The sequence below is a fragment of the Chionomys nivalis genome, chromosome 15, assembly GCF_950005125.1.
Source record: "Chionomys nivalis chromosome 15, mChiNiv1.1, whole genome shotgun sequence".
Classification (NCBI taxonomy): Eukaryota; Metazoa; Chordata; class Mammalia; order Rodentia; family Cricetidae; genus Chionomys; species Chionomys nivalis.
In genome coordinates this window covers 38,016,091-38,042,308 of record NC_080100.1, presented here as the reverse complement: position 1 = coordinate 38,042,308, position 26,218 = coordinate 38,016,091, and the positions used below count along the sequence as shown (strand labels likewise).

At 41.8% G+C, this 26,218-nt stretch overlaps 1 protein-coding gene across 2 annotated transcripts in view; it reads left to right on the top strand.

Annotated features, from left to right (window-relative positions):
- Elovl7 (ELOVL fatty acid elongase 7) overlaps positions 1-26,218 on the top strand; it is a 73,003-nt gene that overhangs the window by 33,251 nt on the left and 13,534 nt on the right. Inside the window, exons 2-5 of one of the 2 annotated variants that reach the window (XM_057790183.1) lie at positions 14,193-14,324; positions 21,233-21,423; positions 24,939-25,019; positions 25,868-25,924. In XM_057790183.1, the coding sequence (XP_057646166.1) occupies positions 14,261-14,324; positions 21,233-21,423; positions 24,939-25,019; positions 25,868-25,924 (393 nt within the window). In that variant the 5' untranslated portion in view covers positions 14,193-14,260. Of the gene's footprint in view, positions 1-14,192; positions 14,325-21,232; positions 21,424-24,938; positions 25,020-25,867; positions 25,925-26,218 lie in introns of those variants that run through there. The other variant, XM_057790184.1, reaches the window with a different exon arrangement.

Here is a 26,218-nt window from a genome sequence, read left to right as displayed (position 1 = left end):
GGAATCCCTGGAAATGGAGTCCGAAGTGTTTGTGAACCTCCATGTGGATCCTGGGAATTGAACCCGGGTCCTCTGGAAGAGCAGCCACTCTTGCTCCAGCCCTCTTCCTTCTGTTTTTCTGAAGGTCTGTTTCTGTAAACCAGAACCTCTAGCTAAATGCACTTGCCTATGTTAAGGGCTAAGTAAATCAATGTTCGCAGCTTGTCTAGAAAACAAAATGCCTGCCGTACTTTGAATTTCTAAACAACTGAAGCATGAATTCATTCTAGGAACCCAGATGGTGATAGGTTGAGCAATGGAACTGAAATTGGACTTTGTCATGGCTCATAATGGGCACTTGTGGCCGGGAACTCAGTTGGAGAATCCACCTTCCTTGTTTTCCTAGTTTGCTTTTACCACCAGTGAAAGCAGAGTGGTCATCATAGGCACGCACACACGCACGTACATGCACAGGCACGCGCACACGCACACACACACGCCTGTGCAACTCAGTTACTCCTAGTCCATTTAGGGTGTTCAGGATGCTTTTGTGCTTGAGAGAAATCTCTTACTTTACCACCTGCCTCTCCTATCTCCCTACAAATGTCTTGTGAAACACAATATAAAATGGGGAAGACCCCAAAGGTCAATTGAGCTAAGCGTTGGGTGCAAATCCTTCAGAATTGTGCTGATTTCAGCTGACGGACTGTAAGGGGCCCCAACAGCCCAAACATTCCTGCAGGGTAACAGTTACCTCCCAGTCCCTGCACCAGGTTTCTCTCAGGACTCTCCTGCTTCCCCCACGGATATCAACATTTTCTTTCATTGTTGGGTGGTGTTCCCTACATTGAATCTACTGTTCTTTATTTGTCTGTCTATACACGGAAGAACATTCAGGTGGTTTCAGTTTGGGGTATGTCTTAGTTTGGGTTTTCATTGCTGTGAAGAGACACCATGATCATGGCAACTTTTATAAAGGAAAACATTTATTTAGAGTGGCTTTCTTACAGTTTTGGGGGTTCAGTCCATTGTATCATCATGGCAGGCAGACATGGTGCTGGAGCTGACAGTCCTTGCATCCTGACTCAGAAGCAATAGAAAGTTGAATGACTGTCACACTGAGTGAGACTTGAGCAAAAGAGACCTCAAAGCCCGCCCCCACAGTGACATACTTCCTCCAACAAGGCCACGCCTCCTAATACTGTCACTCCCTTGAGGGTCATTTTCTTTCAAACTACCACAGGCTGATTATGAATAAAGTTACAATAAAAATTTTATTCAGGTCTTTATGTGTTAATATAAATATTTATTTCTCTTCAGTTATGACCTAGGAGTAAGATTATTAGTCAATATGCTCAGTGTATGGGATTTTGATCATGACTGTTCAATTAACTTGAGGATAATTGGTATGTTTTGCTTTTATGAGAAAGGATATTCATTCTTGTGTCTCAGACTCCTGAATTCTGCACCACCACACCTGGCTTGACAATTGATATCCTAATAATATTGGTTTTCCCAATGAACATGGTATAGTTTTCTACTTACTTAAATCTTTGATTTTTTTTTCATAGATGCATACTTTTTTTCTCTACTCATTTAGATTATCAGTCACGGTTTATCTTGTAATTGTATATCAGTAGCTTTCTCAGTATGTAAAGTAAATTTTTATCATGTGTTTGAACAAGGCTTCTTTTCTTTTTGTTGAATTCTGCACTTTGGAAAGACCCAATCCTCTTTGTACTGGATTTTCTTGCCATCTTTGGAGCCTTTTGAGGATGTTTTATGTTTGTTGGTTTCATTTGGCTGCTTCACTGCCTTCTACACCAGGGAATCACTCTTTAGCCATGAACACTCTGTTTCTAATTTCTTAATGCAATAGTGATGCTTTGTTCCTTAAACAGTTACATTATTTCTGTGTTCACCATTCCATTTTATTCTTTAAAACCAATTTATGGATACATGTTTTTAATTCCAAGTACTTAGAGAATTTCATTGCTTTAGTTACACTGCATTTTCGCCTTGGGTTGAGTTCTCTCTTTCTCTCTCTCCTCTCTGTCTCTGTCTCGTGTGTGTGTGTGTGTGTGTGTGTGTGTGTGTATCTGTGTATGTATTTTATGCAGAGTATCAGGCAGGGTCATGTAGCTTTACTATGTAGCCCAGGCTCAATTTAAGCTAAAGATCCTTCTGCCTCAGATTCCCAAGTGCAGGGATTATAGCTGCATGCCATTGACTGGTTCTTTGTTAGTGTCTTTGCTATACCCCCTACCCCCAAGTCTATTTGCGAAATTTTCCTTGTTTTTTTTTCTTTGTTTGTTTGTTTTTTTTAATCTTGTGGGTCTCTGGATAGTTCTGGTTACACCATCTCCTTACTGTACAGATGGTTTGTCATTCCTTTTGAACCTGTTTCTCCCCTCATTTAGCTGTAGTTTGAGGACTGAAAATCTCAGTTTATACTTAAATTTTTCTTCTTTCTCTTTCTTTCTCCTCCCTCCCTCCCTCCCTCCCTCCCTCCCTCCCTCCCTCCCTCCCTCCCTTCCTTCCTTCCTTCCTTCCTTCCTTCCTTCCTTCCTTCTGTCCTTCCTCCCTCCCTCTTCTCTCTCTAACTCTGTCTCTCTCTCTCTCTTTTCTTTCTTTCTTTCTTTCTTTCTTTCTTTCTTTCTTTCTTTCTTTCTCTCTCTTTTCTTTCTTTCTTTCTTTCTTTCTTTCTTTCTTTCTTTCTTTCTTTGTCTTTCTTTCTTTCTTTCTTTCTTTCTTTCTTTCTTTCTTTCTTTCTTTCTTTCTTTCTTTTCTTCTATACAGGGTCTCACCATGTAGTCCTGACTGTCCTGGAACTTACTCTGTAGACTAGACTGGCCTTGAAGTCAGAGTTTTCCTGCCTTTGCCTCCCAAATGCTGGGATTAAAAGCATGTGGCACCATCACCTGGCAGACTTAAGATTTTCCATTTTAGGAAAGCCTAATGCATTTTAAGTTTCATTTTACCCTCCTATTCCAATTAATGACTAAAGATTTTCTTTCCAGTGTCTAGCCAACCTAAACTGTAGTAACTAGGCTTTTTAATTTATTTGGTTGATAGAGTCAGGTGGCTGTGGGTAACCATTTTGGTAGGTAAAGGCCTCAGTGAAGAGTTGTGTTGGTGGATTTAGCGCAGAATGAGATCACTGGGTGGGAGAACAGGCCTAAAGAAACTTGTATAGCAACCTTACTAAAGGTGCTTTGGGAGACAGAGAAAAGAGATGCAGCCAAGACAGTATTTGAATAGAAGTTTTCTCTCCTCTTTCCTGCCTCATCCCTTAAGAACTTGCACATTCTATGTGAGATTGTTGAGCTATACCCCCAGGCTCTGAATATATAAATATTTTTTTTAAATCGCTTTTATTTTTAGGAAGTCTGGTCTTACTATGTTGCTCCAGGTGGCCTTGCGCTCCTGAAACCTAGCAGTCCTTCTGTTTCAGGCCCTGGAGTCACTGGGACTACAGATACATGCATAACTGCACTTGGGAGTTCTCATTTTTGAAGTAGCATTAAGGGTTAATAATCAAGACTTATCCGTCCTCAGAGAGTAGCGGTGAGGCAACTGTTCCTGTTCAACAAGTATGTGTCGCTCCCATCACTGGAAGTGGATTCCTGCTTCATGAGGGTTATCCCTTCACTCTCCTCCTCAGCATCCAGCCTGTTCAGAGGTGGGCTGGGCTCTTCTGCTTCCCCAGCAAAAGGAGAGGCTGGATCATCTTATGACCCTTGCTTGTTGGAGATAACCAGTCAGTTCCAGAATCTTTCTTCAGCCATGGATTTTCTAGGATTTGGAATGTTTATTTGGGGATTTCCCTTATTTAGTTGTTTCCATGAAATTTCATGGTTTTCGTTGTTGTTTGAATCATTTATTTTTTTCATTCTTCGGTGTTTGGAGTCACTCTGAGATGCTATCCTACAGCTTTCGATGGCTGCTTCCTTGTATTTGTCCCTGGCTTCTCTTCCTGTTTCTTAAGCATGGGTGTTTCCTGAGGTGCCGTCCATTGCCAGGTCCCCTCCTATGGTATTTCTCAAGAAATCTGCACTGCTCCCATGTTAATTATTACCTCTTGCCGCAATTAAACACGACTTTCCTCCTAGCTTCTCACACTGGATTTTTCCTTAAGTCCAATGAACATATCTAGATACTTGGTACATTCATTTGTTAGGGCTGCTATAGCAAAGTCCCACCTGTTGAGTGGTTTAAATAACAAAAAAAGTATTAGCTCATAGTTCTAAAGATTAGAATTCAGAAACCAAGGGGATGCAAGGGTATGTTCCCTCTGAAGGCTGCCAGGGAGGGGCGGATCTAGTCCAGCTCTTTGCCTTGGCTTAGAGATGTTCTTTTTGTGTTCATATTTCATTTACCCTGTGTGTTTATCCATGCCTGGATTTCCCCCTTCTTTAAAGATAGCAGTCATATTAGATTAGGACCCATCCTACTGACTTTATTATTTGTGTACTTATTGGGGTGGTGTGTGTGTGTGTGTGTGTGTGTGTGTGTGTGTACCACAGGGCAGAGGACAACTTATAGAAATTGTTTTTCTTCATCTATCATGTGGGCTCTGGGACTTGAACTCTCTGATCATGAGGTTAGGCAGCAACTGTTTTTACTTGCTGCACCATCTTGTGCCTTCATCTTTAACCTGATCTATAAAGACCCTCTGTTCCAATGAGGTCACATCCCTCAGTACTGGGGACTAGGACCTAACATACTAATTTTAAGGGATCACAGCTTAACATACAACATTTAGTTATTCAGTCATACTACAGACATTTTCTGCTGCATTCTAGGTATCAGTCTAGGCCCTGGGAATCCAAAGATTCCAAGGTATAGGCTCTTCTCTCTTGATAAATGGAACAGATAAGTATCAATACGCAAGAATTTGCAATAGTGTGAAGTATGGGCTGTCTTAGAAGAGGATTACTATTACAGGGATTCTCTCCCTGACTGGCGAGCCCAGGGATGCGTTGCAGAGGAAGGGCCTCGACACTGCATCTTTCCCAATAGGATGCCACCCTGCAGAATTGTTTCGTCCTGCTTCTAAACCACACCCTCAGTTTCCCAGCCCTGGATCCCACCACCCGGTTAATCTTTCCAAATCTTTCATTGATGGACAGTTTCCCAACTTGAAAAACCTGTAATGACTCCTCATTGTCAACAGAATTAAGGGTAATAAAATTCTTCAGCCTGGCTGCCTTTGCTTCCTCCATAGTCAAGTAAGTACCACTGGAGTGTTTCTTTCCTGTCCTGATCTCTCTGTGTCTGCACTTCTTAACCTTGTGCATTACCAGGGTACTATCAGCTAGTCTACAAACATACTTAGGCTTTTCTATAATACTATGTGGTCAGAATTTTGCTTGGTTGTCCATTATATCTTTAGCACTATAATAGTGCTTGGTATATAACAGATATGTACAAATATTGGTTGAGTAAGTGTTTCCCCACCCTCTGGAGGTCTGTCTGCTTGCAGAGTCTTCCTCTCCCCTCTCTCTCAGGTGTGAACATTTCTTTTATCTATTGGATTCTTACTCTCAAGGCTCAAATGGTATGTCATCTCCTCTAACACGTCTTCCTTCTGGGTCAGGTGCGGCAGGTGCGGCACACCCACAAGGCCTTTCATGATCTCTATGAACTCTTTGCGTGACCCGTCTTTGCATCATAGAAACCTAAGTAGATGTCTTTCCCCGGCAGATAAAAGGTTGATTAAGCTCAGGAACCATAGTTAAAAAAAAAAAAAAAAAAAAGATTGCGTTCGGCATGGTATTTTTTTTTACACGAATATAGATGTTCAGAGATTACCCTGTCTAAAGGGAAAATGAACCGGAGAACAGTTTTGCCTTCATCTGAAAACAACTGTTGTGGGTATCCCTTCTTACCTTGCCTTATTTTTCCTAAGGTTACAGGATTTTTAAAGTTCATCTGGTAGCTGTTTACTGAGCACCTGGTTAATTCGAGATTTCAGCGCTAACAGTAGTTGGTAAATAAGATTGAAACTGTCTTTGCAGTAGCTAGTAATTATCGTGTCTTCTGATAAACCAGTCCAATTGGTCCCAAGGGGCACAAGATTTTAGGATATTTTTACATTCTCAAACTTCACTTTTTCCATGTCTAGAAAATCTTTGCACGTTGAAGCTACTTGTGGGAAAGGAACCCTGTCTGCATCTTGTCACTCTGCCGTGTCCAGCACTGAGCTTACACAAACTGGCGATTTGAGCAGGTCCCAGTTTGCCTCGTCTCTCCCCAGTTACAGAAAGCTGAGTTGGGAGCAGAGATGAAGGCTTCTATTTTCCTACTTATAAGGGAGGGCCTTCTGTTATCATGAGTTCCCAGAAAACAGTGAGCAGCACACTATTTAGGACCGTGCCAGAGTGTCCACGGACATTCCCTTTTCTAGTGACATCGTTTGTGAACACCCTGGTGTCTAGGCCTCCTCCATATGTAAGGTGAAGTGAACACTGAAGCCAACGTGTCTGTCTCATTTCTCAGACTCAAGTCATGGTTGGGCCATAGATCTTGAGTCAGACAGAAATGTGTGATCTGAATTAGTCTGTTGGGTCATGTATATATGTTAATTTCTCTTAGAGATCAAGTTCTTCAGATAAGGAAGAAGGAGGCAGTAAAATTGGGGTGAAAAAATAGAACAAGGAATGGAAAACATGTTTGCTTTGAATCCTGATTGGTATGGCAATTCCAGCCTTTCCTTTTGAGAGGCAGGCCCGAGATGTTCCTACCACACTAGTAGGTGGGTATTCTGTGTCATTGCTGTTGGGGGTAGGAAACACCCATTGTCTTCCTGTAGGCTAGATTCCAGGTGGAACAGTTTCAGCTCATGGCACTCGTATAATGACAATTACAAGTGTCGTACCACCCTGTGTTTATAGATTTATAGTGTGGCATCTGTTCCAGAGAGACTGTGGCACAGATAATTATAAACAGAGGATACATAAAACTCGCTGGAAAGCCTTATATGGTGCTACAGAGTTTAACTTATTTGCATGTTTTACTTACTAACTTATTTATCATGCTTTGTTTAAACCAAAATCAAAATCCCTTTGTCAGGAACATACTCCAGGCAAAAAGGGTAGCAGACACTTGGGTGGGCTCTGGCTTTGGCACTTTGGTTCACATCTGAACGTGCCCTGCCAGGGCAATCCTCCAAGCTACAGTTTATGTTCTACGTTGTTTCTCTTAAGCTAACCTCTCCTCTATCCTTGTGGGCTAACCACTCTTCCATATTTCAGGTCCCTACATTTTCCCTGAGGCTGTGTGTGTGTGTGTGTGTATATGTGTGTGCACGCACATGTGTTTGTGTGTGTGTGATTGTGTATGTGTGTGTGTGTGTGTGTGAGAGAGAGAGAGAGAGAGAGAGAGAGAGAGAGAGAGAGAGAGAGAGAGGAGTCAGTCTCCCTAAGCAGCACAGTCTAGCCTCAAACTTGTATCCTAGTGTCTCAGCCTCCCAAGTGCTAGGAGTCCAGCATACATCACTAAACCTGGTCTGGTCCTTGACAAAAAGCTAACCTGTAAGACTTTTATGAAAAGGGTCATTTGAATCTTCTTGGAGAACATGCAGAGGGTTTTGAAACCCCTAAAAGGAAATACCAGTTGGGTATGATTCTTGCTTATAATCCCAGCAGTAGGAAACTGGAGTGGTGCAGGAGGAGCGTGGACTCAGAGTCAGCTACATAGACCCTGTAAAAGAAAGAAGGAAAAGATGGAGAGAAAGAGGGAAGGAAGGAGAGAGGGAGGGAGAAAAAGCCCATCTTACTATTCTCAAGGAAGGTGTGTGGGAATGACTACCACTGTCTTTTCCATTGAAAGCAGCAAATCAGATCTTTTCCAGCTCACGAGATCTTTTCTGCCCTGTGTTTGGATGTCTTGTCCTGTGAAGATCATATTCCCTCATGGGTTAAGTTATGTACAGTTGATTGCTCTGTTACTTGTAGCTAATAATCTTCCTTGACTCAATGGCACTTTCATTTGAAAAACAAAAAGTTAGGTATTGAATTTCTTCCTTGATAGTTGACTCTATTGGGTTTTGTTTGGTCGCCCAAACAGCAACACTTAGGATCTAGTTTTCTGTAATGCACCAAGAACTGAGGTGTAGTCATGATTTTTCTCTCATGAGTACTTGAGGCCCTTACATTTTACCCCCCAAATAAGGGGCAAGTTTCTTCTCACCAGAGATACGGGTGCTGACTCAGGTGTTGCCCGCAGATCTCATTTCTCACACAAATTCTTTTGACTCATCAGATTAATCTTGGCCAGAATCAGCCACACCTCCTATTCCACCCTGATTCCAATGCCTTCCACAGCCAGGTGACTTTTAGTACCTGAATCCTGTCGTGTATTTTTATGGCTGTTTCAGATGTTGTGGGCGGTGCCCTGTCTGAAAATAATGTGTATAGCGTTAAGAAAATGTTCTAACCTTGGCCCATCATTGGAATTTCCCCAAACACCAACTGTATCCAATCTCTGTCTTAGGAATTCTGAATTTCATTCGTGTTGAGGAACCACTGGCCTACGAGATGTAGAAGACACAAAAGTTGCACTGACCTATCCCCTTATATTTACTTGGTATCTGTTGTAATGCCTCTTTGCTGGTCTGGTTTCATGTAATTGACTCTTTTCTTTAGCTAAAGGTTTGTTTTTTTTTTTTTTAACCTTTCATGAAACTTGTTTTCTACTTCTCATTGTATTTTGTTGTTCACATATAGATATTCCATTGATTTCCAAAGTTCTCTTCCTTATTTCCTCTTGAGGACTTTGGGCTTCATTAGTTCCCTAATGTAGAACATTAGGATATTTTTAACTTAACTTTTGTTGGGAATTTCATATATGAGTACTGAATTGACATGATTTCCACCTCTTCCCCCTCTTCCTCCCTTCTTTCCATGCCTTCCCCTATTGCCTCACAGACATGCAATCTCTTTTTCTTTAGTTACTAATGCTACATTTTGTTGGAAGTCATTCTTTGCCTCAAACGCAGGCATCTGTTACAACAAAAGGCGTTTTTCTCATGGCTGTGAGCAAATACCTGGCAACACAACTTAAGGAGGTTTGTTTTGGCTCGAAATGGAATCCAGTCCATCATGACTTGGTGGTAGGTGATTCCAAGGACCACAGCTCCCCTGACTGATTAGCTTTTACATGGGCAGTCATGAAGCAAAGAGAGTGCCTCCTGGTGATTCAGTCCTTCCAACTAGACCCCACCCCACAAAGATTTCACGGCCTCTAAAACAGCATGATGTTAGGGATCACCTGATCAAATGCATGGGCCTGTGGGGAGTGTCACATTCAGAGCATAGGGACTTTCCTCTTCGAATTGCTGTATCCCACTATTTTGCTGTGTTTCTGTCCTAGTTTGTCTCATGATACTTCTCAATTTCATTTAGATTTCCTTCGGACCTATCCATTGTTCCAGAGTAGGCTGTTTTCTTTCTACATATTTGTGAATCTTCTGCCTTTCCTTCTGTTGTTGTTGTCTAGGTTCCTCGCATTGTGGCTGGAAGAGACTGGATATGGTTTCAGTTTTCTTAAATTTCTTACACTTGTACCGTGACTCAGCATATGATCTATCCTAAAGGACATTGTTTGCCCGAGAACAATGTGCACTGTGCTGTTGGTTACAAAGTCTTTTGTTTCTAATTCATTTTCTGTCAGGATGATTGATATTGTTATTGAAAATGATAGACTGGAATCTTCTGCTATTTTTGTATCCCCATCTATCTCTCTTTTTAAATCTGTTGATATTTGCGTTGTGTATTTAGATGCTGGGATGTTATTTGCGTATATGTTTATTCTCTCTTCCTCCGTCTCTCTCTTGTGTGGTACTGGACATGGAACCCAGGATTTCATGCGTGGTAACTAGGTAGTGTGCCCCACTCAGCCCTTTTTACATCTTTTTGATTGAGCTTGACCCCTTTATCTTCTTCACCCATTTATAACAATTGTGTCTCATGACAACTTTTATTTAAAGTCCATTTCATCTGATATAAGAATGTAATTTTATTTTTCTATCACTTAATTTGTATTTGTTGAGGGTGGTAGAACTCTATCATGTGAGCATCTCTCCTGAAATCCCCAACAAGCTACAAGAACATATGCAGGATCAAGGTAATGGGTCAGGGGAAGCCTTTATTAGCATCCTACAGGGCTGGAGATATTGATCAGTGATCAAGACTGCTGGCTACTCTTACAGAGGACCCAGGTTCACTTCCCAGGACCTACATGGTAGCTTACATCTATCCGTAACTTCAGTTCCAGAGGATTAAACACCCTTGTCTGGCCTTCATGAACACCAGGCACATACTCTGGTATACAAATATATATGTAGACAAAGCACCCATACATTTTAAATAACTGTAAACACATTTTATTAACACCATGCTCTGACCAACTTAGCTAACTGGCCACTCCTATTAGTGAGGAGCTTTTTAGTCCTTCGGGTTTTCTGTCTACATAATTGTCCCTAAACATTCAGAGCCCCTTGAGTGGTTGGCCAACTATCCCTGCAGGTCCGGGAAGTGATATACATTATTAATATGTGTATGACTTCTTCATTGCAGCTCTTTTACAATACTCTTCTGCTTATTGAAGGCATGCAGAGGGCTTTCTTTTGCTCCAACACCACACTAGAACAAAAGGACCTCTATGGTCATCTATGACCCCTAACCCCTACCCCAACTCTACCTGGGCAATAGTGTCTGACCCTTATACTCTGAGGTCCAGCTCAGCCTACTGGTACCTTTTTGAGATCTTCATCAGTTGCTTTTCTCTCTTCTCTTTGCAAGCCTGAAACACATACATTTGTTTCAGGAGACACAGAAGCCTCTTATCTTTGGGTTCTTCAGTATGACTAAGTGCATACACTTTTATAACCCAAAAGATAGGATAAAGCTTTTTTTTTTTTTTTTTTGGCTTTCTGCTGTTCTGTTTTATTTACAGGCAATGTGCATGCCCAGTATACTGGGTAAATGACAAAAATGGGAGGGAAAGAACTAAGAATTATACTAAGGAGAAATAGTAATATTGTGAGCAAACTGACAAGTTAGGTCTAGTGGACACATAGTTTTACTTGTGTATGTATGGGCTACATGTGTAAATACGTGTGTACAGACTGAAGCATGTGTGCTTTTCTGCTAATTAATGAATTTGAACATTTGAAATAGTTTTAGAAATAATGGAGTCTACTCTATTCTTTCTGGATTAATTTGCTTTTAGTTAAGATTTATAATGGAAGATAAAGACAAAATAATTTAAACTTTTGCTGAAATATGTTACCTCAAAAATAGTCTCTAGGCGATAGGCATTCTAATAAATATTGCCATAGCCTTAAAGACTAGAGGATTAATTCCTGGGGACTGTTCTCAACTTATAAATCAAAGACGGAAAGTATCAGTGCTAAGCTCTTTCATCACCTAGCTCAGTCCACCCTCACCCCACTAATAGAGTATGACCCAGTCTGGTCCATTAATTTAGAAAGAAAACAAGCTATTAATTTTGTATGCATTTGAATTTGGAGGTAGACAAAAAAATTCCTCTCATGAAGCCATTTAAATAAATTTCTGAAAAAATTGAAGCTAATCTGTACAGAAAAATTCATCTATTATTTTGAGCAACTGTCCGCTAAAATAAGCGTGTGTCTGCCAAGTGCTTGCTCCGAGGCAAGCTGCTGCGGTCTGGTGAAGGCATGCCAGAGGTCATGTGGATAATTACTTCAAGCCGTGGACATTTTTGCCCACCAGGGGACATTTGATAACTGCTATCCACGTATATGCGTGCCTCAATCATAAAGCAGGGTTCCTGGCATCTAGCAGATAGCTTGTCAAGCCAGGTTGTCTCACATAGAGTAATTCTCTATGTCCAAGACGTGTTTGACCTAAAATATCAGTACTGTCAGGCTGGAGAAATCCTGCTTTAAACGTGTTGGGGCCTGTTGGAGATGCCTCTCACTCTAAGCTTCAGATCTTTCCAAATCTTTGGGAAGTAACAAGTTGAAGCCCTCAGATCTGTTTTTGTACAGAACTCTTCAGAGTTTTCATTCTGCTAATGCAGAAAGGGAAGCTTGTCCCAGCCAACAGTAGAACACGCGAAACACACAGATTAGCATCTGGGTGGAAATTTCTCTCAAAGCCTTCCAGAGGCATTCCTTTGCCAAGACAGTGGGAGCAGAGATTCCATCTGATCTTCCAGAACCCAGACTGGGACTGTCGCAACACCGTCACCTGGAAGTGGGAAGGCCGTGCACACCCACTGCCCAGCTCTGACTGCTGGCTCTCCTGAGTCTTTCTCAGCAGCCCAGCCCGGCCCGGCCACCATTTCCTTTGTATTCTCCACACTCCTCCAGCTCTCTGTACCGGGCAGCACTTTCTCCATCTCCTCATTTTTGATCGCTGACTTGTTGGTCTCCGGAGTTTGAGTCTTAGGAGGGCCTTTCCTGTGGCGAGGCTGTACAGTTTCAGGGTTGTCGTCTGGAGTTTCCAACCACTTGGAGTAAGAGTTTCTCTGATAACTTTGGATTCAGGGAGCTTTTTATTGCGGTTGTTTTGTTCCCTGATGCCTATCTAGCTGTATCAACGTCATTTGTTGAGTAACTGTTAGGAACTCAGTGTCTACCGAGATGACACCTGTGTCAGCATTCTGCATGCCTTTTTTTGTTTCTGTAGTTATACAAAGGAAATAACTTTGTTTTGTAGCACTAGGAGAACATCAGCCTTCCTGCCGTAAACTTAGAGGATCTCTTTGTTAGTGTCACAAAACAAACACCGTGCAGTTTTTTTCTTTTTATTTATTTAATTAATTAATTTATTTATTTATTTATTTCTTAAAGATTTCTGCCTCTTCCCCGCCACTGCCTCCCATTTCCCTCCCCCTCCCCCAATCAAGTCTTCCTCCCTCATCAGCCCAAAGAGCAATCAGGGTTCCCGGCCCTGTGGGAGGTCCAAGGACCACCCACCTCCATCCAGGTCTAGTAAGGTGAGCATCCAAACTACCTAGGCTCCCACAAAGCCAGTACGTGCAATAGGATCAAAAACCCATTGCCATTGTTCATGAGTCCAAGTCCAATAGCATCAAGCACATTTACGTTGCTGTAGGATTCACCTCTGGAACAGGTCCAATCTTCTTGCTGTGTGGTTTTGATTCACTCCGCCAGTGACTCAGGGCACACCTACAGTTTGTAAGTTTTGCCTTAATTTTAGAGACCTTAAAGTGTGGGGAAGAATGCTTCTCAGGATCACGGACATGCGCTCTTCAATTCTCAGATGTATTGGGCATGTTTCTGGGTGTCCCATTGATTGTCTGTGTGACGGTGCCTTCCGACTTGAGTTCCTGGGGTTGGACTGCGTCTTATAACATGCAGCAGGCTTGGTTCTCTTCACTGGCCGTCTTCCTCAGAAGAGTTCTCTTTTCCACAATGCTTGCCTGCCTGTTTGAAATAACAGAGCTCCTTTCCTTGGTTCTTACTGGTCTTCCTCCACTCTTTCTGACTCATTACGCTATTTTTTTAATTACTAGGTAGCATTTTAATGATTAATAAAGTACTGTAGGAATACTGGGAACCACTATATTTTAAAAACTTAAGGGACTGGAGAGCTGACTCAGTGGTTGAGAGTATACTGTTTTGGGAGAAGCCTGAATTCAGTTCCTAGCACCCATGTCAGGTGGCTCACAGCTGCCTGTAACTCCAGCGACAAGGGATTCCACACCTCTGGTTTCCGCTGACACTCATACTTAAATGGCACATGTACATTTAGTTAAAAATAATAAAAATATTTTCAAAATTTTTCACAAAGAAGACTCTATCAGGTCTGAAGGTAACCCCAAGGCCTGGGTCAGCACACATCTCTGAAGGTTTGGGTCTCTTCTCCCTTTCTGGATGTCCATCACAGCCTTGCCATGGTGATACAGCCTCCCCCCGACCTGCATCCTCCTCACGAAAGGGAGATGTTCCTATAAGGCTTCCTAGACTCCTGTCTTCCTTTTGCATCATATCCACAGAATGCCAGCCTTCTTCAGCGAGGTTACCAGTCTCTCAAGAAGAACAGAAAGTCTCAAGCGTCTGTGACTGCGTCAGCATTTCTTATGGTTCACTAATGCATTTTCCCTTCTGTAAGAGTTTGTTGCCCTGCCAGTTCCTATTAAAGTTTTAGCATTTTAAATATTGTATTACTAAAAGCTTATTTTATTTGCTCTTATAGATCATAAGCTCATTTCTGCCTTGTTTTACTGAAGAATCCATTAAAAGAGCCAGTTAATCTTGTAGAAAATGGCGTTCAGTGATCTTACATCGAGAACTGTGCGTTTTTACGATAATTGGATCAAAGATGCTGGTGAGTAATGAGATTTTCCAATTGAAGTTCATCTTTCCTTTTTATATCAGATTCCCACATTAATAGGATTTATTTGGAACAAAATAAAAGACTTGACAACTTCCTACTCCTTTATTACATTAATCAAGAAACTGTATCCAGGGTTCTATTATAGCCAAACCTGCATATATGTTCATGATGACATTCATAGTAGTGAAGACACTCTGAATTATCTTCAGGAGAGCCCTGGGTGATGTGCAATGGCACATCTCAACCCAATAGCCCTTAAAAATGGTTTTGGAGGGTCAGTACTCTAATGTTCTAGAGGGAAATCACAGACGCTGTCGACAGAAGTTCAGTCCAAGCTGATTCTGGACTGAAGGAACTGCCCTTGCCCCCGAGAGGTGATGCAGAAAGAGCAGGGAGTAATAAAAATAGAAATGGTCCCTTGGGACATTTAGTGTCACCAGAGTTTAAACTACACAAACGGAAGCCATGCATGAGCATCGAGTGTGTTTCCTCTGTGGAGAGTTGGGCCTCTCGTAGGTGGTGAATGACGGTTTGGTCATTTGGTCTGCTGGTGAGGACTGTGGTCAAGGTCATGCGTTTGTACCTGCTGAGTGTGTGCTCTCCAGCTGAGTTCCACCCGGTCTCATGAGTGACTGTCCTTTGTCTGTCAGTGAGTTTTCAAACCCCAGGCAATGTAGTATTGTTTCAAAAACTATTAAAGTCTTAAAAATTAAAACAAAGATACAAGTTTTTAAGATAAAAGGAATCAGAATGCCTTAGAACTTAGACCTGAGATCCCGGCCAACCTAATGTCTCATTTTAGAACTGAAGAAATTGAAACTCAGAGATGTGACCTTCCCAAAGTCACTGTGAGTTGAGAAAGAAAGGAAAAAGAAAGAACCACCCTAGAACTGTTGTTTTTTAAATTATGTCTAGTGTTCTAGCATTTTATTGTTTGTAATTATTAAGTTTCACATAGTCATGACCAGAACCACTTTGGAGTAAACCATAAATTCATCATGTACCTAGTACACGTGAAGCTGCATCTTAATCTACAATGATTTCAGCCAAGACACTCTTTCATGGGCAGCATCCTTCTCTCCATGCTGCTAAAGGGCAATGCTACTTCTCGGAAGTTTATCCAATAATTTTGTCCCTGAAGAATACCAAGGACAAACAAGCTCAACTCTGTTAGGGCTAATAGAGTAGATTTTTCTCTATTTTCTAATCCCTTTCCTGAAAGTTTCAAGTTACTGGGTTGAGAAAAAGTACCAGTTTCTTTAGAGATCGTCTTTCCCCATTGATTTATAGTGATTGCTACAAAATCGATGTTTAATGTAAACATTAAATGTTGCATTTCAAAGGAGAGATGTGCTCAACTCTCACTGTTTGAACCTGGAACCTGAGGCGATCTAGGTTTAATTAAAAAGATTTTTGCATGTATGTATCGCCACAATTGTACGTGTAGCAGTCAGAGGACAACTACGTGGGGTTGGTTCTCTCCATACACTTTAATGTGGCTTCTAGGGATGCAACTCAGGGCATTGGGCTTAGACAGCAAGCACCTTACCTTCTGGCCAAGCTCCCCAGCCCTGGCAACAGATTGTAGAATAGAGTTATTTGGAAAAATAGATCCTCTGCCATCCAGACCTCATTATTCACTGTCCTCAATTCAAGAACCTAAGAAATTCAGATAAACCTTATCTTAACTTAACCTTAACAAGAGCCAAGGGGACTACTCAGATGGTGGAGACTAATCTCGTGGCCCTAGAAGTACAAATTATTTTAATACAAACTATGTCAGAATACTGCTTCCACCTCTTTACCTTTTGTTAGAAGTACTTCCATCAAAAAAGTGAGGAATACTCAGTCAAAAAAAAAAAAGGAGTAGCAAAGGATTCTAGGTGCTCAAAAATAAGGAGAAACCATGCAAATGGAGCAGGCAAGAAGAAAGAGGGGAGGGGCACAGAGAAGGTGATTCTCACACTTCAGAATTAATATTCATTAAAGTCTTAGGAGAGGAAAGGCCATGGGACATGGAAAGAGAACAGCCAGGACTCAGGCCCATCTCTAGAATAACTAGGTGACCTTGAACAAACTGTGTGTGTGTGTGTGTGTGTGTGAGAGAGAGAGAGAGAGAGAGAGAGAGAGAGAGAGAGAGAGAGAGAGAGAGAGAGAGAGAAAACAAGAGTGGGAATAGCACCTGTCAGCGACTACATAAGATGTGAGAAAATATTCTGTTACCGGGGAAGTGTCCTGACACAAATAGATCGAGATGTTACAAATTACGTTAGATACTTTTAAGGTAACAAATCGCTTGAGGTTTTTTTTTTTTTTCTTGTCAAGGTCCAGCAGAGTTAAAAGGATTTGTATTAAGATTTACAACTTTGTGAAAAGGCTGCCCAGTGCAGTAGGGGAGTTCTTCTTGTATTTAGTGTGGTATTGATCTGGGGTGGCATTAGTTTTGCCTTTCGTACCCTGGGAAGAGCTGAATACACAAGCAAGAGCCAAGAATTTCAAGTGTTTTCTTGGCTTTGACCCTAATCTTGTGTGGCCTTGGGAGAACTGACTGTTACTAGTTTTCTGATCACTGCAGAAGTGATGGTCGTGCCTAATTAATTATTTCATGTGGAAAATTCCACGGTCACAGGGATTTTTTGTTTGCTTGTTTTTTGTTATTTAGGCGGCTTAATATGTAAGATAGGAGGGAGTTTATTACAATTTTTTGATATGGAATGCTAGATTTTAAAATCATACTATAGTAGCATTTTGATCTCAGGAGAAATACAAAGCAGCTCTTTGTGTGTTTGAATGGAAGTGCTCACTTTCAGATAGTGCGAGCCTGCTTTGCTTTGCAAGATGGAGAATGAGCAGGTCCCCTGCCTCTCTGAACTCTTGGTATATCAGAAAGCAGGTGTGGAATGAGTCTCCCTTCCCTTCCAGCGTCTCCATTCTGTTGATATTTAGAATTTTAAAACGTGTACTCTTTGATGTAGCATGTGATGCTTAAAAACCCTGTCTTAGCCGGGGGATGGTGACTCATGCCTTTAATCCCAGCACTCTGGAGGCAGAGGCCAGGGAATCTCTGTGAGTTCGAGGCCAGCCTGGTCTACAGAACGAGTTCCAGTACAGGCTCCAAAACTACAGAGAAACACTGTCTTGAAAAACAAAACAAACAAAAATTTGTACCCGTTGCCCAACCTATCTCTCTCCTTGTCTGCCCGGAGCCTTAACACCCTATATTCCATGTGTGAGACTGGGTATTGCTTTCTGAGTCCGGCTTATTTCAATTAACATAACGATGTATTGTTCCACTTTCGGAGAGGTCCCAGAGGACATGGTTTCCTTCTTTTGAGAGACCAAATGATATCCCGCTTCCATTGTTCTCTTTATCCATCTGATGAAGAACCACCGGGTAGATCTCACACGACAGCTGTTGTGAATAATACCACAGTGGGTCTGAGAGCTGGTAGCCTCCACAATTTCCGGAAACGAGATTGCTGGACTTACGATCATTCTACTCTTAGGTTTTAATGGGGGTCTCCATGTGGTTTTCCTAGCGACTGTACTCATTTAACGTCTCACCGTGAGTGCACAGGGTTCCTCCCCCTCCCTGTCTCCAGCAGCACCATTACTTTTTGTTTGTTTGATGCTACAGTCCGACAAGTGGTAGGTGATGTTATGTTCTGGTACTGATTTGTATTTTCCTGATAATTACTGATGTTGTGCATTTATTCTTCTCTTTGTTGATCGCTTATGTCTCTTCTTTTGAAAAATTAAGTCCTTTGTCAATTTTTTTATGGCTGGATTTCAAAAGTTTAAATGCCATTACCTACCACTTAGGACTCTGATTCAATTGGATTAAGGTCATGGGGGGGCGGTTATTGGACTTTTAAATACGACAGAGGTGATTCAGCTATGATTAAAGATTTGAGATCTACTGTAATGACAATAGCAAGCTTACTAAGTGCGTATGCTCTTTGCAAATTCCTCACCCAAGCTTCTGTGAAATACTCGTTTTATGCCCAATTCACAGATGAGGAAACTGCACTCAGTGAGGTTGAGTCAGTTACCTAAGATGGCATAAAGGGCCAGAGGGAAGGACTGGGTCATGACACTGACTGTCTATCTCTAGAAGTTTGCTGTACTACAATTTTCAGAGCCTGGTATAAAAAGGGCAGGTAAAGAGACAGCTCAGTGTGTAAAAATTGTGTGTGTTGTGACCATGAAGACCTGTGTCCACTCGCCAACGTCCGTGTGAAAAGCCTGGAATGGCGGCCCATGCCTAGAATCCCAGCTTTGGGAAGCAGGAACAGGGGATCCCCGGACTTTCCTGGCCAGCCAGCCTAGCTAAATCACAGAAGAAAACAAATGGATCGTTTCTCATGAATGACCCCGAGGTTCACCTCTGGCCTCCTCACATGGACACACAAATGCATGTTCCTTTGTACACACAAACATACATTTTAAAAATTTCTTTGTTATTTTATTATCTCTTTTGAAAATAACATAGAATGAAATAAACAAGCTTTTCCCATAATAACTTTTTATTTGTAGAACTTGAAAGTCTACAGGGTTTTAAGAAAAGGTGTGTGCTGTAAAAGTTCAATCACAGGAAGAAAGGATTTATTTGGAAACGGTTTTCTTGGTCTTCCCGAGCTAGCCTAGCATGCTTTTCTTGGCTTGTTTTCTTTCTGTTGCTAACAGAGGAGGAACAGGAGGATGATGTCATTTGATTTTTCTTCCCTTGCCAAGTCAGTGAAAGAATAAAACAAAAGATATCTCTGATGGAGAAGTGCCTTTACTGACACTTAAGCATTTTTGTTTGAAAACCATATTTGGAGGTGACTAACAACAGCCAGGGCGTTTGCTGTTGCCTGTGAAGAAGAAACCAGAAGCCTCCCTTATTTTAGCCAAGCTGTTAGAGGCGACTGCAGCTCTCCAGGGCTCTTCCTTTAGTGCTGATTTCATTAGTCTTTATTGTATTAGGAATAAAAGCTAGACATATTAATAAAACAATAAAAAGCTAGACATTGGCTTTATGACATTCTTGCATTAAGGTTTGCATTGACCTACAGGGGATGGAATTTGTTTACGACTGATCAGCTCTTATTCCGAGCCTTGATTCCCAGTTCTGTGACAAACTTTGATTTTCTGAAAGTCACCTCACGGTGTTTGGGTCCATAGTATAATTGGTATAAGTTTTCTGTTGTAGAAAACTTGTCATTGTTACGAGGCTGGAGAATAATTTACTGGAGTTATCGGTGATTGTGAGCTGCTTTGTGGGTGCTGGGAATTGAACCTGGGTCCTCTGAAAGAACAGTCAGATAAGAAGAAGACCAAATTCTGAACATCTGGCATTGGCTTTTAAGTTGACTGTTTACTCCTCAGCTTGTTTTGCTTGTTTGAGACGAGGGCATGTCCAGGCATTTTTGAGTGAGACCCGCTTGAAGACAGGCTAAGTCACCTTTACTGGCTAAAGCCCTGAACAGTCACCTGCTGCATGGAACATCTTCAGCTCTGAAAGCGAGACTGATGAGTGGACAGTCATATGGTTCTAGTGAAGAGGTTTGGTGCGACCTACAGGGGTGCTAAGGTTTACTGGTAACTGGCTTTCTTGTTGGTGATTTAAAAGGACAGGGATGCATGCTCCAGATCCTCTTTTCCAGTAAGGAAGGTGATGCTCTATGTTGAGCTGAGTCAGATGCTCTCAGAAGCTGCCCGTGGTTACTTTCCTCTGTACCACTCTGGCTTCATGAGGTCACTTGGTCAAATTACACCCCAAGTGCTTGAAATTATAGAATGAACCACAGTCGGTTTTTAATTGCAATTTTGAAAGGCCACAATCCTGCGAGCCTGGAGCCAGCAAGAACTGAATCAACTTATGTTTATGTGGTTGTAAGGTCATTACCTGTTTTATTTGGTTCAAAATAGCAGAATTACTGGCTCACACTTTGGACACCTAAGACATATACTTTAGCCAGTTAGATATTGACATGATCCCTTTCAGTTTTGCAGTTCTATGATATAATATGATAAAATATCTGAGAAAATATGTCAGTTTTGTTAGGAAGCCAAGAGAATGAATAAGCAGCAAATACAAACACAATTTTAAATGCAAAAGACTATCAGGATTAAAAAAAGTATTTTTGAGATGGGGAGAGTCTCATTTATCCCAGGCTGGACTTGAACTCCTGATCTCTTGCTGCCACCTCCCAAGTGCTGTCATCACAGGAGTGCACCTCCATGCCCATATAGGGTGGAAATATTCTGAATGTTGATCATGGTCATGGATGGTGGAGCATCTCCTCTAGATCTGCTTATACCCACTGCTTAGATCTTGAAGAAGTTATATCTGAGACCACAGTACAGTACTGTGGGGCTCTGGTGAAGGCTCTCCTGGGTTGCTGTTAGAGTTTCTTGGGGTCCGTTTCATGACCTTTCTATTTGGTGAAAAGTTCTTGCTTTCTACACATTATGGGCTAAGATTTCAACACACAGATTTTATTTCTTTTATTCTCTTTTGAGATTGACCTCAAACTCGGTGTGTAGCTGTGGATGACTTTGAACTTCTGATTCTCCTGTCTCATTTCCTGAGTGCTGGGATTCCATGTGTGCATCACTGTCTCAGGCTTAACACATGGCTTCGGAGAGGATGCAGAATTCAGTCCATAGCATGGTTCCCCCAGAAGGGCCTTTTCAGAGATTCTCCCTCAGGTTCTAGTGACAAATACCTCCCACCCTTTGAGATTTAAAGATGATGACAGGGTTACTGTTCCTAGGGATTTCTCCTGTCACCCCACCTAAGGATAAGGATGCTCGGGAGTGTTGAGTGGTGCATGGTCAGCATGGGGATATAGGTTGCTGTCTGTTATCTCGGGGTTAAGAGGCTGTTTACTTACCTGTTATCTTTCTCTTAGATCCAAGAGTTGAAGACTGGCTCCTCATGTCCTCGCCTCTGCCACAAACCATCATCCTGGGGCTCTATGTCTATTTTGTCACCTCTCTGGGACCAAAGCTCATGGAGAATCGGAAGCCCTTTGAACTCAGGAAAGCGATGATAACGTACAATTTTTTCATAGTACTGTTTTCTGTGTATATGTGTTATGAGGCAAGTGTCTTCAGTATTCCTAATGAGAAAAGTTTGCCTGAGTCTTTTGTGTATATGTCAGTATGTTTTTGTTATGACTATGGAACACCCTCTCCTTTTTAATTTTATTTTATTTTGAGAATCGAAGAACTTAGAAACTAAGCAGGTGTTTACAGCAACAGAAACAAATTGTCCTGTCTAGATAAACTACTAAACCCAAGGATCTCAGGATAGTTTCCATCATGGATAGTGAGAAAAGAAAAATAACACTTAGCTCTGAGATTTGCACATAATAAAGGTTAGTTTTGAGGAAACTCATACTCAGAGAAATAATCAACGAACTCGGAGTGATAGCTGGTAAGTGCAGGACTAGGCCTGGAAGAAGACGGGTCCAGCTGACTCCAGAGCTCTCGTCTTGGTAACAGTCTGTCCCGTCCCGGCAGGAACTTGTGGTTACTCTGTGTTCTGAGTCATCTACAATGACCGACTGGATAGGTTTTAGAGGATTTGAGGCAAAGAAGAACACGGACTCACATGGAGTCATAGGCTGTAAAGCCCTGTCCCTTGTGAAAGACATAGGAACCTTCCAGAACTCAGGGCAGATTGTGGATTTGCTCCCTGCCTCTGCTGTTCACATGTCTCAGCTGCCCTCACATACCCGCTTCTCTAGGGTTCTTTGGTGTATTTCCAACCCCAGCTGTCTTCCTCCGTCTCTTTATTTTCTTTCTTGTGTACCTGCACTTGCTCAGACTTGGGGTCTATGAGGAGCCTCGCTGGCCTCTCTGGCTTCTGTAACACCAGCCTCACTCCCGCTGCAGATGACCTGATTCAGTCACCTGAAATCTTTGCTCCCCTTCCTCCACAGGCCGCTCTCAAGCCTAGCTTCATTCTGCTGCTTGTCCCGTCTTTGTTCCCACCCACTACCCACAGACCGCTACTCTTCCGTCCTCTAGACTGTGAGCAGGCTGCTCGCATGTTCTCAGGGAGGGATTATACATTCGAGACAGGCTAAGTGCATGCTTGCAAGCTAGGAGCCCAGGCTGCCTCATTTCGACCATGTTACTTTTTCTCTAGGCCTCAGGTCTTTTAGGTTGTAACGACAGGATTGACCTAGCTTTTCTCTTGGGTTCCAGAATGTTCTGGTATTCTCAGGTTCTGTATTTGACAGTGTCACTGTTTGTGATGACCCTAAATTATGTTTCTCAGGCTTGAAGAGAATCCAGTAGTAACCAGTTAGCTTTGGTTCCTGCTTTGTCAATTGCACCATAGAAGAAGGTTAAAAAAATATCAGAATCAGAGAGTTTCTGTCTTCACTAACATTTGTTTATAATTTCCGAACGTACTGCCTGCTGAACATAAACCATTAACATTTTCTTTACTAGCCTGGGATAGAGGGATAGCTGTCAAAACCTTCACAGGCTATTGGTGTGTCCTTAAACTCAGTATCAGGGAAGCGTTAGATCCACTCTGAACACACACTTTTAACTTTAGGTAGGACATGTGCTCTCTATTGACAATAGCATAACATCTTATGGTATGGAGCAAGATCTTGTCGGGTTTTCAGAGTAAATGCCTCGGCCAGGCATGTTTGGCCAAATGTGAACAAGGAGGAAGAGAACAGTGCAGTACTGAAGAAATTGGGCTGTCTTCTTGTGATGGAGAGAGCTAAATACACATCCGGCACTAATGAGGGAAGGAGTAGGTGGGAGCACAGAGGCCGAAACACAGCCTCTCTCTCATTTACTGCGACTCTTGTCTACATTAGGGGAAGGGGAAAGCTAGTCATCAATTTAAGGAAATAGCTCCTGGGGTGAGAGCAGCGGTTCTCAACCTTCTCAATGCTGTGACCCTTTAATACCCTCATGTTGTAGTGACCCCCAACCATAAAATTATTTTATTGCTACTTCATAACTGTAATTTTGTTACTGTTATGAATCATAATGTAAACATCTGATGTGCAATTCCTGTGACAAAGCCTTTTGACCCCCAAAGGGGTCAGGACCCACAGGTCAAGAAACAAAGAGGTAGCATCAGACGAAATGAGTCTAAGCATATCAGAAATGGCATTGTTCACTGACTTGAGGGTCCTGAGAAACAGAATTCACTGTTTCTGTTGCATTCTGTTGTTACTTTGAAGAGATATGTTGACTTGATTTTTCAGGCATTTTGAAACATGAATTGCATATCCTATACGTTTCTGAGTCTTAATGTTCATGATCTCATAGCCTTTCCAGAGCTTGTACTACCTTATATTGCAGGTGTGAAGACAGAGGGAGGGGATGGATTTTAAACACCTTAGTTAAATTTGTTCTTTCAACTTTTCCCTTCCTTTTGCATATTAAAATATTATCTTGACTGATTTCTGATGATGGATACTTGTTATCACAGCCCTCAGGAGCCTGAGACAAGAGTCGTTAAGTTTGAGATCAGCCTGGGCTGCATAGCAAAACCCAGTCTCAAAAAATAAACACACCCAGGCCTCGAGAAAGCCTTTAAGTGTGTATTTTTATATTGGAAAATTATGATTTTAGCTAAAATAGTGATGAGACTACAAACAGAATATACTCCAGAACCCAAAAGTGGCATAAATCATGAATCTTATAGTGAGAGAGACGCTCTAAGCCAGATGCTAGCAGTTGTACAGTGAAAAGCAACACTTGAAAAAAAAAGAGAGAATGTTATTGTCCCCACTCCAGATCAGCCCAACCATTACATGTGTGCATTAACTAAAATCAAGTACTTGGCTTTCATTTGTAGCTACAGGTTTAAAAGATCTTCCCACTATCAAACTAAAAGAATGTCAATATGGTCTTAGAATTACAATTCAGACTTATCAACAATAGGCTTTTATTTTTAACACCAGTAGAAGGTCATATTGTGGGTGTGTTGGAATGACCGTCTGCCCGCTTATGCTCGAGTTAGTAATGAGAGCATTGTCTTCCCATATTTGTCTTGTAAATTCAAAGTGCAACTGTTATCGGACCTGTATGTGGTTGGTTTTTGTGTTAAAAGAGGAAAGTACCAGAGCCAGGCACTGCCACTTCGTAGTGTACTTGCCAGCTATGGGCAGGAAGAGCACAGTGGCCATGGCCACCCTTTTGGCACATGACCAGGTTTTGGCTTGTTCAACACTTCCTGACTAATTGGGAAGATTTGAAATGTCCAGAGAAAACAGAGCCAGGCACTCTCCCTTAAAGTACTCGAGCACACACATATGTGGTGGACGTAGGAAACACCTGCTAATTAAGCAAAACACTCCCACAGTTTTGTCCTCCGCTGTGTTAAAGGAATCCTCCCAAGGAAGGGACAAAATAGTCAGAATGCAGTTCATGTAAACAGCATGTGCGTTTGTGGCTTTGAGAATGCCTGATGCCAAGCTTCTGCCCGCAGCGTGTTCCGTTTGTCCTGGTTCTCCCTGCCTCTTCCCCTGCGTTGCCTGCTTGCTCAGCTGGTCATGCAGCAAGGTGTAGTTAAAACCACCTTTGTTTTTTCTGTTAGCAAGTGTGTCCTCTTTAACACGCATGTTTCTCTTCCAGTTTGTGATGTCTGGCTGGGGGACAGGCTACTCGTTTCGATGTGACATTGTTGACTATTCTCAGTCGCCAAGAGCCATGAGGGTAAGTTCCTCTTTGGGAAAATCTGGTACTTAATGTCATTGTGAAAATCGTTTGGGCTCTGCAATATTGAATATGAATTCAGAATGAGTGAATGACTCGGTTATAAGATTATATTAATGGGGGGAAGGTAAAATTATAAGAAAGAATTAAAACAACTATGGTGTATAAATTCTATAAAATGACTGTTAGTTCTCTTCAAATGTCTTGGGTTTCAAAACTTACCTGATTTCTGAAAGATGAAAATAGAATTTCCATAAGATCGAGCCATTTCACTTCTGGCAATATTCCTAAAGGGTTGAAGTCAGGGACTCAAATAGGCGTCTATATACACATGACCACAATACCATTATTCACGATGACCAACATGTAGAAGCAATCCAAGTGTTCATGAATGGTAAATAGCTAAACAAAATGTCTCCCCACACACATGCTAGAATATTATTCAGCCTGTAAAAGCTACAGTTTGTATGAGTCTTGAGGACACTGCTAAGATAGTATATTCATCACAAAAAAACAAACACGACATGACCCAGCTTGTGTGTGGTACCCAAATAGTCAAATGCATAGGACAGACAGAGGGTAGAATGATGGGTGGACTGAAAAGAAGAGGGAAATGGGAAATCATTTCTGAATGAGCTTATTTCACCTTTTCAGCATGAAGGAGTTCTGTGGGTGGGTATGTAATGGTTGTAAAGGGATAGAAATGAAATCAAAGCCGCCAAACTATACCTTAAAAAACTGACTAGGATGGTAAATTTTGTTATGTATTTCTAAAACTATTTTAAGTAAATGTTTCTTCCATATGAAATACTGGATAAATAAATTCTTATCTGTGCCTATTTCCACAGATGGTGCACACCTGCTGGCTTTATTACTTCTCCAAATTTATTGAGCTGCTCGACACTGTGAGTATGTGGCCCACATATTCAGCAACTGCTTCATGTCTCCCTGAAACAATAAATGGCTGTCACAGCTGTCATGTGGCTTTGCTTATCTCTCCTCCCCTGGCTAGCTTACTGTGATCCCTTTTTCCTGTACTTATCTGTGTGTTTAGAAAGCTTGCTTTCCAGCATTTCACAACCTTTAACTGCATTCTTCAAAAACATGTAGGTATTACCTGATTATGATAGACGGGCTAACTGCCACTTTCTCTGTAGAACTGGGCACTTGGTGTAGATGGTGACAGCTCTTCATGATGC